Raw genomic sequence first — 17,407 nt, forward strand, 5'->3', positions numbered from 1 at the left:
GCCCGGCTCCCTCACCAAGGGAAAACTGGGTGTTTCTCACTTCCCGTCTCTGCCGGGCTCCACAATTTGGAAGAGCGCAGGAACTAACTGGGCGCCAAGGCGGGGCATAGAGTGGCCACACCCCAGAGCGGGGCAACGCCGCACGTTGCTCCGCTGTGCGGCGGGCTGTGGTGAAATCCCCCACGTCTCCGCCTTCGAGGGGCGTGGCTTTCCGAGCCAGGTGAGAGTCCATTGGATATTGTCTGCGTGGGGCAGGAATCTAAGCTTGATGGACGTCCGGGGTAGGACCTTCTTTCGGCGGACGAGCTCCGCGGGATTCCGGCCCTCTGTGAGGCAGGCGCAGGCGCGGGAAAGGGGGCTGAGCTGAGCCTGCCGGACTCCGCCCCCAGCGGAGGCGGCCGCGGCGGGGGCGTGTCCGGGGAGGGGAGGGGAGGGCCCCCACCCGGCTAAGCCCCGCCCCTCCCGGTCGCGGAGCGGCCGCCAGCACAGGGAGGGCCAGGTCCCGGGATGTGAGTGCGGCGGGGTGGGGGTGGGGACAGGGGCGCCGATCCCAGGGGTCCCGGGGGCTCCCTCAGGATGGGGGTTCCGCGGGTGGCCGGGGATGGTGGGCGAGGGGCGCCCGGCCGGGTGCAGGGCCGGCCCGGATCTGGGGGCCGCTGGCGTCCATCGCGGTTCTGACGCCTCCGTGCCGGGACGCAGCCGCCGCGCAGACACCCCCACATTCACAGTTGGGGACCAGAGGCCTGGGGCCACGCCGCCGCTGCTGGGGCCCTGTCTCCAGGGCCAGGCGCACCTGGAGTGTGACCTTGGGCACACCTGGTCCCCAGGGTCACAGCGTTGTCACAGGGCGGCTGTTGTCCTGCGGCCATGCCTGCTCCCGGGACGCTGAGTGAGCCAGGCTGCCGCTGGGTGCAGGGAACCCAGTGAGGAGCTGTTTTGATTCTTGTTGCTGTTTATGACCCATTTCTGAGGCAGAGGGAGTGGGCGGCCGGGTCAGGGCAGGGGAGGCAGCTTTCTCCCCGAGGCCTCCCCCAGCTGTGCGTCTGTCCCCATGCACGCCCAAGGCCACACGCCACCCAGCTGTACCAGCATGTACCAGAAACGCGCTGGCCCATCGTGTACTCGCCGCGCTACAATATCACCTTCATGGGCCTGGAGAAGCTGCACCCCTTCGACGCTGGCAAATGGGGCAAGGTGATCAGTTTCCTAAAAGGTAGGAGGGCCCCTCATCTGCTTCCTCCAGCACACTCGTCCCCACTGCCATCCCCAGCATTAGCTGCGGATCCCCTACCGCGGCCTCCAGCCTCTGACCACCTCTGCCCACTGTCTGTCAAAAGACCTTCCCAACACAGACACCTAAGCATGGGGGGACCCTGGGCCTGTCACTGCGGACAGAAGTCCTGACCCCGCCCCAGAGGCCCAGTAGGGGAGGAGCCACTTTTGCCACAACTCTGTTGATTATAAATGCAGAATTGGGGGCCCAGGAAGTTTGGAAACTTGCCCAGAGCCGCAGCACATAGTGGGCCTGGAACTCAGCTCCAGGTCCCCCCAGCCATGGCTAAATCCTCTGCCCTGCTGTGGGACTGACCTCGTTGTTGCTGGTTTGCAGCCTGGGATCTGCTTTGGGTGGGAGATTCAGGCATCGCCGTAGTGTGCATGGACATCCTCCTTGTTCCTTGACTCACGGGCTCTTTCAGAGAGAAGTAGAAAATGTTACCCAACAGTGGATGAAACACTGACTGTGTTAGAGTCACGGCCACCTTCTGATCACACCGTGGAGGGCTAGCCCATCCATAACACCTGAACTCGTCTTCCTTTGTAACAACTCCAGAGCTGGCCTCAGGCTCTGTGTGTCTTACAGAAAACAGGGTCAAATTGGAGATTGATAACACAGATTGTTTCCATTGAATTTGTTTTTTATTTCTGGTCACCTTCTACTTATGGCAGGGGACACTGATTTTCCATCGCCAGTGGTGACCAGAGTGAGCTTCCAAAGAAAAGCTGGAAGTAGAGCCATGCAGGGAGACACTACGGTGGGGCCCTGGGATGAGCCCGGCCAGCCGCTTCCGGTCTCCAGTCCCTCACCTTTGGGGAACCAGAGCATCACCGGCTGCTTCGAGCAGTGCCCCGCACCACTCCCTGCTCTCAGCCTCAGTTTCTTCTGCAGAATGAAGCCAGGCTTGTCTGGTACCCGTCAGGGGGTAGTGCAGCCTTTCTCAGACATAGGTGCAAACCGTTGTGGGGACCTTGCTGTCTCCTCACACCACCCGTTTCTCTATTAACTGCACATTTTTAATGACTTAGCTTCTGGGATTTTTAAAAAACAAACAAATTTGATTTAAAAAGAAACATTATGTCATCTGAGTGAGAAAAGGCAATTCCATTTGCCATAAATAGAAGGTCATGGTGAAAAAAGAATAAAAAAGGGCAATGAAAACAGCAGTGGAATTCAATCCTGGCTGGTAACTGTTGCCTTGCAGCCTTGGGACCGATTGCTACTCAGTGATCAATGATTAGTGATGATCGATGACCATCTATGATGATCTATAACTGGGGTCAGGCAGGTGTTGGGAGGCCATACCCTGCAGAGCCTCCTGTGATGTCATCAGAAGGTGGAAGGAGAATTGCGAAGAGCTTTTCTCACCTCGAGAGACCCAGCTATCAACCCTTGTGGCCCCTGCTGCCTGAATTCAGCCCATGGCTTTCAGTGGCTTGGGAAACACAAGTGTTGCTCTGGGTTCAATGGCCCCAGCCACCAGGCCTGACCATTGCCCACAGTGGCCTGGGAGGCAGTCTGTCGTCAGGACCCTTTGAGCCAGCAGCACCCACCTCCTCCCGGGCAGGGGCTGTCGGAGGCCAAGGCTGCAGCCTCAGGTGGGGCTGGGGCTGGGGCTGGGCTCAGCCTGGGTCAGCGGGGAAGGAAGCAGGCTGTTTTGTGGTTGCAGAGGAGAAGCTCCTGTCAGATGCCATGCTGGTGGAGGCTCGGGAGGCCTCAGAGGAGGACCTGCTGGTCGTGCACACCAGGCGCTATCTCAACGAGCTGAAGGTATGGACTGCGGGTGGGGACGGAGCAGCTCAGCCCAGGAAGCCCAGGCTCAGGCGCGCCACTTCTGCTCCAGCATGGGGACTTAGGAGTCTCTGTTCTCAAGAGGAGGTGGGAGAAGTTGTACAAAGGCAGCTCTCCCTGTAGGTAGTGCGCGCCCTGTCTTCAGGGAGTGTGCACTGGTGGTGGCTGAACCAGCTTTTGGGTTTTGGGCTCCTACATTAACGCCATTCTTCCTTTCCTTTGAGATGGGGTCTTACTGTGTTGCCTCAGCTGGTCTTGTACTGGGCTCAAGCAGTCCTGCCTCAGCTTCCCTCTCAAGTCCTGGCACTCCCACACCTGGCTGTACATGAGTGACTGAACCTGTGCTCTGAGGCCTCGGAGACCCCTGCTGGGGTGACCAAGGGGGGCCACCCCAGCCCCTCGTCCCCATCCAGTTAAGGCTGTGCCGCTTTGGCCTACATTTATACTGGAGTCTGTTCCAAGGACTTTGTTAAGACTTGTTGAAAACTGCTGGGTTAAAAACAAGTTTAAAATCTCCCCCAGGACTTGGCAGGGACCATTCAGCAGTGAGCAAGCAGGTGGGGGAGCCTGGGGTGAACTGGGGAACCCCTCCCCTTCCCAGATGGTCTTGGCTGGGCCCAGCATGCCCAGAGCCCCCAGCTTCCAAGATAAGCTGAAAATGCCTGTTATTAAGTGATTTTTCCTGATTTATTTATTTATTTATTTGGTACTGGGCACCGAAACCAGGGCCTTCACACTGAGCTACAGCCCCGGCCCTTTAAAAAAAAACTTTTACAATTTTGAGACAGGGTCTCTCTGAGTCACTCTATTGTGTGGGCTGGGCTTCTACTTCGAATCCTCCTGCCTCAGCCTTCCAGAGTGCTGGGATTATGCACATGTGCCACCACACCTGGCCCCGTTTTCTGATTTCTTAACGTGGCAACTCATTTTAAGATATTTCAATCCCATCTTCATACCAAACTGGGCCCGCTGGCTGCCTGTGGGTGACCTCTTTGTAGAAGAGGCTGGCAGAGCTTCTGTTAGCGGCAGAGCTTGTGAGGCTGAGGGGTCCCATCATCCCTTCTGTGGGAGCAGAGGCCAGGCTGGGCGGAGGGTACATCAGACCACAGTGCTGCCAGACTGGCCTGGTGGGGACAGTGTCTGTCCCTGGAGTGGAGGGGAGGCCCTGACGCCAGCGGATGCCCAAGGTCTGCAGCCCCTCCACTCTAAGGGTGAACAAGCCCTGGCCCAGAAGCAGGCTGTGCCCGCTAGATGTCCTGGGGCATCTGGCAGGTCTGGGGGAGACCCTGGCGGGACACCATCCATCCTCCCAGGTTCAGGTTCTAGATGGGGCTGCACAGCGCCAGCTCAGGAGCAGTTACCAGGAGGAGCAGCAGCCCGGCCCCTGGAAAGCGTGTGTGGCCTTGGCAGGAGGCCAGGCTTCGCTGCCCTGGTTTCTGGGGCCGGGCATGTGTGGTCACATACCACAGCTGGGGCCGTGCCAGGACCACAGGCCAGCCAGAGTCCAGGGGGTGGAGCGGGCAGGGACAAGGGAGACGGGACCAGCTCCGAGGCCCCACCCCAGTGAGGGCCATTAGGGTACGCTGCCTCCTGGACTTAGCTCCCCAAAGGTCTGACAGCAGCTTACTATGTGATAGGTAATCATATTTTTTAGAAATTATTACCAGGTAGAGTCCCAGGTAGAAAACTGAGATCAAGGGCAGGAGGGGAATTCAGATATATCAATTGAAAGTATCAACGAGGAGGTTGTGACAGAGTGCTGCATTTGGTTCGGAGTTCCCTGGCAGCCAGAGCAAAAGGAGCAACAGGATTTCTGTAATACCTGCTAAGGCAAAGGAGCAGTCAGTCATTTGACGTAGCTACATCGAATGCCAGTTGTGTGCTGAGCGCAGAGAGAGGAACGCACCAGCAAGTTTCCTTCTTTGAGGACGGTGGAAGAAAAAGCAGCCACAGGAAAGCATTTCAGGCAGTGACAAGGGTGAGGCACCTCTGCGGGCAGAGGAAAGGGATTGAAACTGTGCTGGGGTCTGCGCGACCGTGGTGGGGCACTCAGTCGGCTGCGCGGGCACGGCAAGAGTGGATTTCGTCCCGGGTGCCCTAGGCCTTGGCTATCACCCGCTGTGTGCAAAGCCCCCAGGTCCCACTGAGGCTGGTGGGCTGGATCCACACACAGCACCCATCGGCAAGGACCTGGTGAGCCCGGTGCTGTGCTCTGGGTGCTGTAGGGCCGGAATGGGCCCACAGAGACCCGCCCCTTGCCTGTGGAGCTGGCGTTCAGGGGAGCAGAGTGTGGAAGATGGGAAGGAAGGCGGCGGTGAGGAGCTGGGGGTGGGGCTAGCAGTCACCAGGTCACTGACCCAAGATCAAAGGTGAAGTGTGATCCCAGGCTGCAAGGGAGCATGGACGTCAGAGGGAGGGGCGTTTCAAGCAGAGTGGCCGTGCAAAGGCATCTCCAGCGTGAGAGGGGTTCACACCCCAGCATCACAGGGGCTGGAGGTCAGAAGTCTGTGGGAAGAGAGGGGACAGGGCCGAGAGCCTGGAGTGTCTGCCCCTGACTTACTGTCTCTCCTGAAAGGCCCTTCTCTCCTTTTTTAAAAAGAAGTGGTGGGGCCGGGGATTTGGCTCAGTGGTTTCGCCGCCTGCTGCGCAAGCGCAAGGACCCGAGTTCCATCCCTGGTAGCAAAAAAAAAAAAAAAGTGGTAAAATTCACATAACATAAAATTGCCCGTTACCCAGTTTCAAGGTGACAGTTCAGGGGCCATCAGTCCACTCACAGCGTGGTGCAACTGTCACTTCTGTCTACTTCCAAAATATTTTCATCACCCCAAAAGGAAGCCCTCTTCCTATTATGCAGTGACTCTTTCGTCCTCCCTCCTGTGTCCCCAGAAATGGCTAATCTGCATTTTCTCTCTGAGGACTTGCTTATTTTGGGTGTTTCAAATAGGTGGAATCATGTAATATGTGACCATTTGTAATGGTTCATGCCATTTAGCATGTTTTCAAGGGTCACCTATGTCTAGTATATATCCAAATGCCATTCCTCTTCATAGCTGAATAATATTCCATCGTATATGCATATCACATCTTGTTTATCCATTCATTAGTTGGCAGACTTGTGAGTTGTTTCTACCTTTGGCTGTTGTGAATAGTGTTATGGACATTCACATACAGGTGTTTGTGTGAACATCTGTTTTCAGTTATTTGGGGTTTAAACTAAGGAGTGGAATTGCTGGGTTATGTGGCAATTTCTTCTAAAGAATTATCAAAATGATTTCCAGAGACCACATTATTCCCACTGGCAGTACACCAGGGTTCCAATTTCTCCAAACCCTTGTCACCTTTTGTTATTTTATTTTTGTTAAATAAATGTGGCCAACTTAATAGTATGAAGTAGTTTCTCAGAATTTTTATTTGCATTTCTATAATGGCAGCACATTGGGGCGGGGTGGGGGGGCTTGTTGGTGACTTGCATATCTTTGAAGAAATATCTATTTAAGTCCTTTGCCTGTTTAAAAAACCGGATTGTCTTTTTATTGTTGAGTCGTGGTAGTTCTTTCTATGTTACGGCTATTACATGACTTACAAATGTCTTCTCTCATTCTGTGAACTGTCTCTGTACTCTGTTGATAGTGTTCTTTGATGAACAAATTTTAAAAATTGTACCAAAGCCCATATCTTTTTTCTTTTGTTGTTTGTGCTTTTAGCGTTATGTTTAAAAATCCATTCCCAATTTCAGTGTCATGGCTATTTGTCCCTAGGTGTGTGCTTTTAGGATTTTATAGTTTCAGCTGATATTCAGGTCTTGATAGAGTTTGAATTAATTTTTGTGCATGGTGTAAGAGTGTGGTTTCTTTTTCTTTTTTTCAGTACTGGGGATTGAACCCAAGGCCTTCACACTGAGCTCCCTTCTCAGCTCTTTTTATTTTTTACTTTGAGCCAGGATCTCACTCAGTCACTAAGTTGCTCAGGCTGGGCTCAAACTTGAGGTCCTTCTGCCTCAGACTCCCAGAATGCTGGGATGAAAGTCTCCAACTTCATTCTTTTGCATGTGGCTGTTTAGTTTTCTCAGCACCACTTGTTAAACTGCCCCACTTTGGGCAATGCTGGGAATGAATCCCAGGCCCCTCCATATGCCAGGCAAGCACTCTGCCACTGAGCTACACCCCAGGTGTTTTTCCTCATCAAATGGTCTTATACCCTTGTAGGAAGTCATTGGTCACAGAGATCTGGATTTATTTCTGGCCTGGATATTCTTCATTTGGTCTATCTGTCTGTTCATGTATCAATTCCACATTGCTTTGGTTACTGTAGCTTTGTAGTGAATTTTGAAATTTGGAATTGTGAAAACTCTGACTTTTTCTTTTTAAAGTTGTTTGGACTATTTTAGGCCCCTTTGAGATTCTGTTTGAATTATAGGATCAACTTTTGTTGTTGTTGTTGTTGTTGTTGTTTTTTAGTTTTGGAAAAGGCCACTAGTATTTTGGCAAAGATTGCATCCATTCTGCAGATCTTTGAGGGGACTACTGTCTTCCAATCCATGGACATGGGATGTCTTTTTGTTTAGTTGGATCTTCTTTAATTTTAGCCACATTTTGTAGTTTTCTAGGGAAAGTCTTACACTTCGTGATTCATTTCACTCCCAAGCATTCTTAATCTTTCTGAGGCTATATAATGGAGTTGCCTTCTTAGTTCCCTTGCAGATTATTCACTTCTAGTGCATAGAAATACAACTGCTTTTTCTGTGTTGGTTCCTGCAGTGTGGCTGAGTTCATTTCTCAGCTATAACGGTTGTGTGTGTGTGTGTGTGTGTGTGTGTGTGTGCGCGTGTGTGTGTGTGCGCGCGCGCACATGCGCGCGCTCTGTAGGATCTGTGTGTACAGCATCATGGCATCTGTGAAGAGTGATAGATTTTGCTTCTTTCCAATTCAAAGCCTTTTATTTCTTTATCTGCCTGATTACTCTGGCTAGAATTTCCGGTACTGTGCTGAGCAGAGGTTCCCCACCAGGCCTCCCTGTGGGACTCCTCATCTTCGGTGGAAGCATTTGGTATTTTAGTATTGAGTGTGATGTTCACCTTGGGTGTTTTATTTGGTTTCCTTTTGTTTTTAATACCCTTTGCCATGATGTGAGAGTCCTCTACTCTTGCTAGTTTGCTGAGTGAGTCTTATCCCGGAAGGGTGTAGATTTTTAAAATTTGTTTTTGTTTTGTTTTTTGAGACAAGGTCTCGCTATGTAGCCCAGCCTAGTCTTGAACTCACAGGATCCTCCTGCCTTGGCCTCCTGAGTGCTTTGGAAGGGTGTGGATTTTGTTGAAGGCTTTCTCTGCCTCAGCTGCAGTGCTCCTGTGTGGTGGTCCCCCCGGGCCGCCTGCTTGGAGCCCTGTACCCATGAGTTATGGCTGTGGCCCTCCTGGGCCTGGGGCAGAAGCAGTGGCCTCCATCTGAGGGATGCAGGGAGGGTTTGCTCTCCTGGGTGTTGTCCTGTCCTCGTGGACCCCGTGTCCTTTGAAGAGGACACACTGCAGCCTCAGGTAGAGATGAGTGTGTGTGGGAAGGTGAAGCCAGACTATAGCTCCAGGTGGCCCAGGTGTGGGAATTTTAGATTCGGTGGCAAGGGCAGGACTCTGTGACAGGCTTCCATGTCCCAGGCCTCACTCAAGGGCCTTGCTCCCACCTGAGGACCCACAGGCACAGAGGAGGAAAAGGCTGTGGTCATCCCACGCCTCCTTTTTTTGCAGTACTGGGGGATGCCCTGAGCTACATCCCCACTTTGAGTCACAGCCTAAGTTGCTAAGTTGTCCAGTCTGAGCTTGAACTTGTGATCCTCCTTCGTCAGCCTCCCAAAGTGCCAGGATTACAGCCTTTGTCAGCAGATCTCCAGATGTCACCACTCGATGATGCCCCATGTCCCTCCCATACCCTCCCTGCCTGCCTCTCATAGCTGGCATGGCCACGCCCTATGTTGTCTCGTGCCCCATGGCCCAGCCACACCCCACCTGCCTGTTCCCGCCGCTCCTCTTCTGGCCCAGCCACCAGTGATGATTTCTCCAGGCAGCAGCGTCCAACAGAACTTCCTGCAGTGACAGAAATATCCCGGATCCGCTCTGCCCGATTAAGGGCCCAGCAGCCCATACAGCTCCTGAGCGAGGGAAATACAGCCGGGGAAACAGGGACAAGATTACCATCTGGAGCAGGAGTTCGAGACCAGCCTGGGGTACACAGAGGCCCTAACACAGGCGCGCACACACACACACACACACACGCACGTTTTAAATTAATTTTAAAAATTGATTTTTAGATTAATTTAAAATTCCTGTTGGCTGTCTGTATCTTTGAGTTCCTCATTCCCAGATTCAATTAATCACAAATTGAAAACAATCTTAGAAAAGAAAATTACATCTGTACTAAACTTGGAGAACTTTTTCTTGCACCATTCCTTAAACAATGTAGTATCACAACTGTCCTCATAGTACTGACATGGTAGGAAGTATTGTAAGTCTTCAGGAGATGATTTAAAAGCTAGCGTGGCACGACATGCCCATCATCCCAGCATTGGGGAGGCAGAGGCAGGAGGATCACCAGGAATTTGAGGCCAGCCTGGGCTACATAGTGAGTTCAAGGCCAGCCTGGACTACATCGAGAGACCCTGACTTGTGTGGAACCACAGGCAGGCTGGGGTGAGACCAATTTGCCAGCCTCCCACTCTGTTCAGTCCGAAGTGTCCTGGAGCCCGCATGCCTTCCCTGGGGGCTCGTCCCAGAGCCCGACTCCCACCTGTGCTCAGCTGGCTTTGCGCCTGGCCCTGGATCGGCCCGAACGTGTCCTGGCAGCCACAGCCTTGGTCCAGGTCAGTGCGAATTTATAAAAGCCCAAGGGGCCGGCAGAGGTCAGTGGTGGAAGGTTTGGCAAACCTGGGAGAAGGCAAAGAGAGAGCATTTGCTACAGAACTTCCAGAGCCTTTCCCACATCCAAGGACATCGTGAATTTCCAGGAGGCAGAAGACATAAGGCGTGTTTCCCAAACACCACTCTGGGGAGCCCTTTCTTGGTGGAGAAAGGTGCCTGGTGGTTTGGTGCCTGGATTGGTCTCCTCGCAAGGCTGGGGTGTGCCGTGGTGATCCTTCAGTTTCCTCTTGGGCCGCAGCTCACTGGGTCCTTCATTTATTCATAGAACACAGTGGTTCTGTGCCTACCCGTGCCAGGCCCATGCTGGGGGTGGCACTAGTGTGAAGGCAGGAGTCCAGGGCCTGGCAGGACCTCCCGTTCTCCGCGTCTGCACACGCAGGCTGTGGGCGCGCCCTACTGCTGACCCCTTCTCTCCCGGCCCGCACACTCCCCCTTCCCCAGCCCCCTGATGTCTGTGCTTGCGTGGACGATCCTGTATCTGGAAAACTCCTGTCACTCTCCCCGTTCTGGACGACACCTCCTCCAGAAAGCTCCCTCACCACCCCCGGTTGAGAGCGGAGTCTTCTGTCACACGCTGGGCACCGACACATAAGTGCCTCCCCACCTGATCAGCCGTGTCCTGGCACGAGGACCCGAGCCCAGCACCACCTCGGGGCTCCTCGCAGGCATCACCAAGGTTTACGAAGCGGGCTCTGCTGGGGTCTGCAGAGCGGTCTAGAGGTGCCCTCAGCCGGGCAGGGATGGTTCGGGGATGGCAGCTGGGCAGCAGTGCCATGGATGCCTTGGAGGTCCCTAGATGTGCCCTGGTGCTGCCTTCGGTGCCAGCGTCTCAGCTACCAATGAAGCAGGCCGCCCCTGCTTCAGGGAGGTCCGATTCGCGGTGCAGTGCAGGGGCCGAAGGAGACCAAAAGACCCTCCTTGCAGGGCTCGGCGACCCCTTCCTACTGCGCATGGACTGGGCCAATTCTCCCGGAGCCGCCTGCTTGTGCGCAACCCTGGGTTGTCGTCCTCTGCAAGGGAACAAGAGGGCAGCCGAGAGCTTCAGAGCGCTGAGGAAGCGGGGCCCACGTGGCTCTAAGAAATAGATGCGCGGGGTGCGCTTTTCTTTATTGAGCTTGTAGCGCTGGGTGGGATCTGAGCCCTTCCCGGGGCGCCTGGGGGTCCTCCGCGGGCACCCAGAGGAAGTCTGATTTCGGCGGCCCTCGTGTCTTTCCGCAGTGGTCCTTCGCCGTCGCCACCATCACAGAAATCCCCCCTGTCATCTTCCTGCCCAACTTCCTGGTCCAGAGAAAGGTGCTGCGGCCGCTTCGGACCCAGACAGGAGGAACCATCATGGTAGGTAGGGTGGGGTGCAGGGTCTCCCAGCCCCTGCGCCCTGCCGTGCCCTCCGCCCACTTAGTAGTTGCACAGAATCCTAAACATCCCTCCAGCCCCAACAGCTGTGACCTATTCTTCCAAAGGCCTTCCCCATGGGGGAACATTAGAATTCACTGTCCCTCCGATGACAGTGACATGTAGGAGACCTCAGCCCTCCAACTTCCCCTCCAGAGAGTATATTCCACCGAGGGCCCCCAAGTCCGAGGTGGAAAACGGAACCCTCCCCCACCGTGGGTGTGGCGGTAACACTCATGGCAGAATCAGCTTTCACAACCTGTGTGTGATTTTCTCCCAGTTTGTGGAGCTGATTGGAGGAACAGCTCATACATAAACGATGCTGATCTAACCCAGCCCCAGATCAGCACCTACGGACCCCTCCAATTACCATCCACCCTCAAACTGGATCCTTGCAGGATTTCAGTCACCAATCTGCCATATTTCCATGAGCCAAAAAAAAAAAAAAAAAAAGGGTCTCTTCTCCCTTCAAAAGCCACGTTAAAAGCACGGACAGGGCTGGGGATTTAGCTCAGTGGTTCCAGCACATACCTCGAAAGTACAAGGTCCTGAGTTTGATCCCTGGTACCAAAAAAAAGCACAGTCAGTGTACTCATAATAATAAATACTTAACTCGGTTTCTTCCGCTTCTTTTGCAAAATTGTCAAGGGGCTTGGGCACCGTGCACCTCCCTTGCTGCCAGCCTGGCCCCTTCTTGCTGGCTGGCTGTATTTGCTGGTGGGCTGGATGGGGTGGCCCTTGTACCCCACCTTATCACTCATTTCCACCCCAGAGCTGGCTGGAAACTGTTCACGGAATGAGTGTGTGAACCACTGGCTGGATTATTAGATGAATGGGTGCATTAATGAACGAGGGAAGGGACTGGCTAGATCCCTCCCCCTCTGCTTGTCTCTGAAGGCAGGGAAGCTGGCTGTGGATCGAGGCTGGGCCATCAATGTGGGTGAGTGCCAGGGAAAGGGACCTGGAGCAGGGAGGGACAGGGACACCCAGAAGCACTGCCTCTGTCTGATGTAGGCTTGGTCGAAGGGGTCCTCCTTGCATACTTCCGATGATGGGGAGCTCCTACCTCCCAAAACCTGTGCATCCCCTGGGCATCTGTGCGTGGGAATGATGCCACCTTGTTGGGGGTCCCCAGGATATCTGTCTGTCTCCTGGGGTGCAAGGCTTGGTCATGTGCTGGGCGGACGGGCCACAGGTCAACACCACCTTCTCAGGGGTCCAGAGCCTGGTGCTCCCGACTCCCACGGGACTGGTTCAGGCAGGAGGCCTGCACATATGTGGCCCCCTCATCCCTGTCCTTGTTCCAGGGGTGGTTGTGGGTCCATTTCAGAGGACCTTGCCACTCAGGGCCTCCAGAAGTGTGGGGGAAGGGACCCTGGGCACGGGCTCTGAGCTGTCCTGGGCTTGGGAGGTGGCCAGAGCCCCTGTCGCCATGTCCCAGCCACCCCTCCCAGTGTGGGAGCCACACAGGCCCCGCGCCTGCCTGGGGGAGGTGGGTTCCCTTTGCGGAGTGAGCTCCCTCCCGTGATGCTGCCCTGCCTCCTCGCCGGTGCACAGGGACCTTCAGGCACTCAGGACTTTGCTGAGCAGGGCGGGGACGCTGGACTGGAGGGACAGGGAGAGCCTGGCCCTGACCAGTGCCCCTCCCCTTCCACAGGGGGCGGCTTCCACCACTGCTCCAGCGACCGGGGTGGGGGCTTCTGTGCCTATGCTGACATCACGCTGGCCATCAAGGTGTGTCTCCAGGGAGCCCTCAGTGTCCTCCCTGCAGCCTGTCTGGTGCTTTCTCCCCGCCTTCTGGACAGGGGTCCAGGCTGGGGCTCAGATCCCGACCTGCCACTGCCACTGCTCTGTGTGCTTGGAAGGACAGCTCTCCGTGGAAGGGACTTGTCACGGCCTCCCCAGCCCCAGGGACCCAGGACGGGCGTTTGTTGGGGTTCAGTTATGGGAGGCAGGGCTGTCCTGTGGGGACCAGGACAGGGAGCAGCAGGAGCAGCAGGAGGAGGCCTAACGGTCAGGGTGGACAGCTGTGACAGAAGTAAGACTGGCTGGCACCCATGATGTCCACCCCATGCTGCCCCCCTCCACGACTCCCTGGTTGAACCCTCATGTGTTGCAGACAGGGAAACTCGGGACCAGAGCGGGGAGCTCACTGTTCACCCAGCCTTGTGCTGGGTGTCCGCAGTGGGTGACGAGGCCCCCTTCTCCCAGAGCACACAGCAGCTGGCGGGTTAGCAGACCTGGCCGCTGGGAGATGGGGAGCACAGGAGTCCCCGGGCGGGGAGGAGGGAAGGGACTTCCCAGAGGAGGCAGTGTTAGGGCTGGCCTTGTAGGATGAGCCAGAGACTGGCCGGTGAAGTTCGAGGGCTGGAGGCTTGTCCCTTAACTCCAGGCAAGTCCGGGGCCTGGCCCCAGGGCTCCCACACGCCGCCTCCTCCAGGGAGCCTCCCTGACACCCCCTGTGTGCATGTGGCTTCTCGGGGCCCCCAGCTCCCCTGCGAGTGTGAGTGCTGTCTCTGCCCACCCGTCCCCTCCCGCCCTCCCCTCAGGGGTACCTGGTCCTCTGGCCGTCAGTCCATCCTCACCTTGTCCCTCCCCTCCCGGGCAGTTCCTGTTCGACCGAGTGGAAGGCATTGCGAGGGCCACCATCATTGATCTTGACGCCCATCAGGTGAGTGCCCTGCAGGAGGGAGCCCAGGTCCTAGCTCCTCCTGCACATCCCCAGCCACCCATCTCTCACCCCGCCCCACCCAGTGGGACCCCAGGAATGTCCCCAGGCTGTTGCTCAGAGCTCCTGTGTCCTGCAGCTGGGAGTGGGGCTCTGCGCCTGGCCCAGTGCCCCACGTGGCCTGGCCTACCGAAGGCTCTGGCATCTGTGAGCAGGTCCTGCGTCGTTTCCACAGGGCAATGGACACGAGCGAGACTTCATGGGTGACAAGCGCGTGTACATCATGGACGTCTACAACCGCCACATCTACCCTGGGGACCTCTTCGCCAAGCGTAAGCTGCTGCCCCTGGGGCGGGCCTGGCTCTGAGCACTTTGTGGGCCTGCGGGGGTCACCCCACCTCTCTGCACCCCTGAGGGTGGGGTTGTTCCCAGTGTGCACAGGAGCAGACTGAGGAGCAGGTGACCTCCTCAGGGGCCCACAGCTGCCCAGGACACAGGTGCAGGGCTCTGTGCATTAGGGAACCACTGGAGCAGCCCCAAAAGGGAGAAGGAGATAAAGAGAATGCACAAGGTAGGCAGAGAGAAGTTCCAGTATAAGAGCTGTTAAAGGGCAAATGAAAGTAGAGACAACGCATTGATCCAAACGCAGGAATTTTCAGATGAGATTTGCAAGTAGGAGCTGCCCATTCTCCAGGTCTAGGCCTGTGATAGTCAGCTTTCTGTGGCTGTGACAAAATGCCTGAGCTAATAAATTTACAAAGCAGAAAGGTTCATCTGGCTCCTAGTTCTGGAGGGCTCCATGGTGGCCCAGTCGGCACATCATGGCTGGAGCGTAGTGGAGCAGAGCTGCTCGCCCCACACCCACCAGGAGCAGAGCCCCCACTGGACATGGCCAGGTGACCTCACTGCCTTCCACTTAGCTCCACCTCCTGAAGATTCAGCCACCTTCCGCTAGCTCCACAGGCTGATAATCAGTCCTTTAGCCCACAGCCTTGGGGGGCGCTGCACAAGGTGCTGGCTGTGGTGTGGCTAAGCTAAGGCCGGCCCAGTACAGCCCAAGGTTTCTGAACTGAACCCCAAGTGCATGGACCTGGGGCCTGAGAGTCGGGCAGAGGATGAGGTCAGGGGTCTCTGGGTGCCCTGGCTCTTCACAGCTCTTCACAGCTCTCAGGGCCCTCCGGAGAGGCCAGGCTGGGTCAGGCACTTCCTTGGCTAAGCCTCCGTTTCCCTCCCGTGCCCGTGGGGCCGTGGCTGTGTCCCTCTCAGAGGCCATCAGGCGGAAGGTGGAGCTGGAGTGGGGCACAGAGGACGACGAGTACCTGAGCAAGGTGGAGAGGAACGTGGAGCGGGCCCTGCGGGAGCACCTGCCCGACGTGGTGGTCTACAACGCGGGCACCGACGTCCTGGAGGGGGACCGCCTCGGGGGACTGTCCATCAGCCCCGGGGTAGGTCCACACTTGGGGGCAGGGCGCCGGGCGAGGGGTCAGGGAGGAGCTGGGCCGAAGCCGCAGCAGCGGGGTCGGGTCGGCCTGAGCCCAGCCTCCCCACCCACAGGGCATCCTGAAGCGGGACGAGCTGGTGTTCCGCGTGGTCCGGGCTCACCAGATCCCCATCCTCATGGTGACCTCGGGCGGGTACCAGAAGCGCACGGCCCGCATCATCGCCGACTCCATCCTCAACCTGCACGACCTGGGGCTCATCGGGCCCGATTCGCCCAGCGTGTCGGCCCAGAGCTCGGACTCGCCGCCGCTGCCGCCCGCGGGGCCCTGACCCCGCCTCCCGCCTAGGTGTCTCCTGCCTGCCTCTGGGCCCCGCCCGCCGCCGCCCGCCTTCGCGCGTCTTCTCTCACCTTCTGGCCGGGAGGTGGCGCCAGTGACGGGTGGGAAGGGCAGGGCCGTCCCAGGGAAGCCTCACTCGGGCCTGGGAGGCAGGTAGTTCGTAAGCTTAGAGGTGCGGGAGGCCCGGGTCTGCAGGGAGGCCCGGGCGGGGCTGGCGTCCGTGGGAGACGGAGGGAGTGCCTGGCGGTCCTGCGGTCCTGCGCTGTGGGAGGCGCCTGTTGGCTCCTCCCCTCGAGGTGGGAGCGGGCTGGATGCGGGGAACCTAGGGCAGGTGCGGCAGGCTCTCCATCTGGGGTTCGCTTTCCCGGCGCCTCTGTAGGATGAGAGCCCTGAGGTGAGGACACCTGTACCCTGCTTTGGAGGGTCCCCCCTGTTCAGCGTGAAGCAGGTTCGAAGGGAGGAATCCTCAGCTCAGAAATGGGGCCCAGCCCCGGAGCCTCAGGTGGAGCAGGGCAGAAAAAAGTGGGGCCCAGCAGCAACAGGCAGGGTCCCGGCCAGGCTCCCTGGAGGCTGGGGAGGATGACGACTAGGGGAGGCCGGAAAGCGGGAGGGGCGCGTGTGTGCTGCCCCCGTCTCTCCCCGCCCACGGCCTTTCCCCATCCCTCCTCTGAAGGTGACATTCAGGAAGCTGGAGGGAGCGGCCACCCCTCCTGGGCAATGGCAGCCACTTTGACCCGAGGTGGAGGGGTGGGGAGGGAGGTGTTGAAGCTCACAAACTGTCCGCCCCGCTGACCCCTGGCCCAGACCCAGGGCACTAACAATGCACTTTGACAGCCCCGCCCTCTCTGTGGTCCCCGGTGTCTGACTCGAGGCACTTAACAGCCCTCATGCCCCATGCAAGCCTGACACTGGGTGCTGGGGATGGACACAGTTTGTCCTGAGGTGCCTGAAGGCCCGGCTGCCCTGTGTTCTGGAGGAACTGGCCCTGCCTCCCGGGACGAGAGGAAATAAAGACTTAACATGCACGCAGCAGGAGGCCCGATGCGGGTCACTGCCCAATAAAGGCTGGTGTTTTATTCCATCGCGGAGTCCTGAGGTGTCAGTACCTGTTCCCATTTAGCAGAGCAGGAAACTGAGGCTCAGTGGGGTGGCCACACATCATTGGAGTCACAGAGCCTGGCTCAAACCCAGTTCTGCTGGATTGCAGTGTGGTCTGGGCCCTTGCAGGGGTAGAGGGTGAGGAAGGGGTTGCTCCCCAGACGGGGGAGCCCAGGTCCCTGGGGGCTGAGGTCACTGGGGTCTCGGGCAGGCAGTGAGGGGCTGCAATCAACTCCCTGTGTGGGCTGGGAGCTGTGGGGGGAGGAGGGCCCCTCCCAGGGCACAGCTGGAGGGAGCTTCATGGGATGGGGCGGGGCAGGCAGGCAGGACAGAAGTTGACCTCGGCCTGGCAGAGGGACCCAGATGTGCTGCTATGGTCCAGCCTGGGTAGGGAGCCCTCTGGGTCAGACAGTGCCAAGGTGGGGAACATCCAGCAGGCCAGGTCAGCCCTGGCAGGGTTGAGATGGACATGGGCCACCTTGACAGGTGGTACCACGGGC

The 17,407-nt window shown here is 57.1% G+C and overlaps 1 protein-coding gene across 6 annotated transcripts; it reads left to right on the forward strand.

The window, feature by feature from the left end:
- The first annotated feature begins 417 nt into the window (after positions 1–417).
- Hdac11 (histone deacetylase 11) lies at positions 418–16,890 on the forward strand. 6 transcript variants are annotated; one of them, XM_021240451.2, is made up of 11 exons: positions 418–509; positions 1,065–1,213; positions 1,948–2,187; positions 2,946–3,046; positions 11,190–11,306; positions 12,261–12,303; positions 13,021–13,097; positions 13,972–14,034; positions 14,267–14,363; positions 15,298–15,476; positions 15,586–16,890. In XM_021240451.2, coding segments are annotated over exons 1-11 (1,284 nt in total). In that variant the 5' UTR covers positions 418–507; the 3' UTR covers positions 15,802–16,890. The 6 variants fall into 6 exon arrangements, 5 of the variants coding, with proteins under 5 accessions (XP_021096110.2, XP_004860047.2, XP_087063333.1 ...); XR_015449652.1 differs by lacking the exon at positions 12,261–12,303; XM_004859990.3 differs by lacking the exon at positions 1,948–2,187.
- The last annotated feature ends 517 nt before the right edge of the window (positions 16,891–17,407 follow it).

The sequence above is a fragment of the Heterocephalus glaber genome, unplaced genomic scaffold (genome assembly GCF_053883595.1).
Source record: "Heterocephalus glaber isolate CG9 unplaced genomic scaffold, H.glaber_assembly_v1.0 deba00000768, whole genome shotgun sequence".
Taxonomy (NCBI): Eukaryota; Metazoa; Chordata; class Mammalia; order Rodentia; family Bathyergidae; genus Heterocephalus; species Heterocephalus glaber.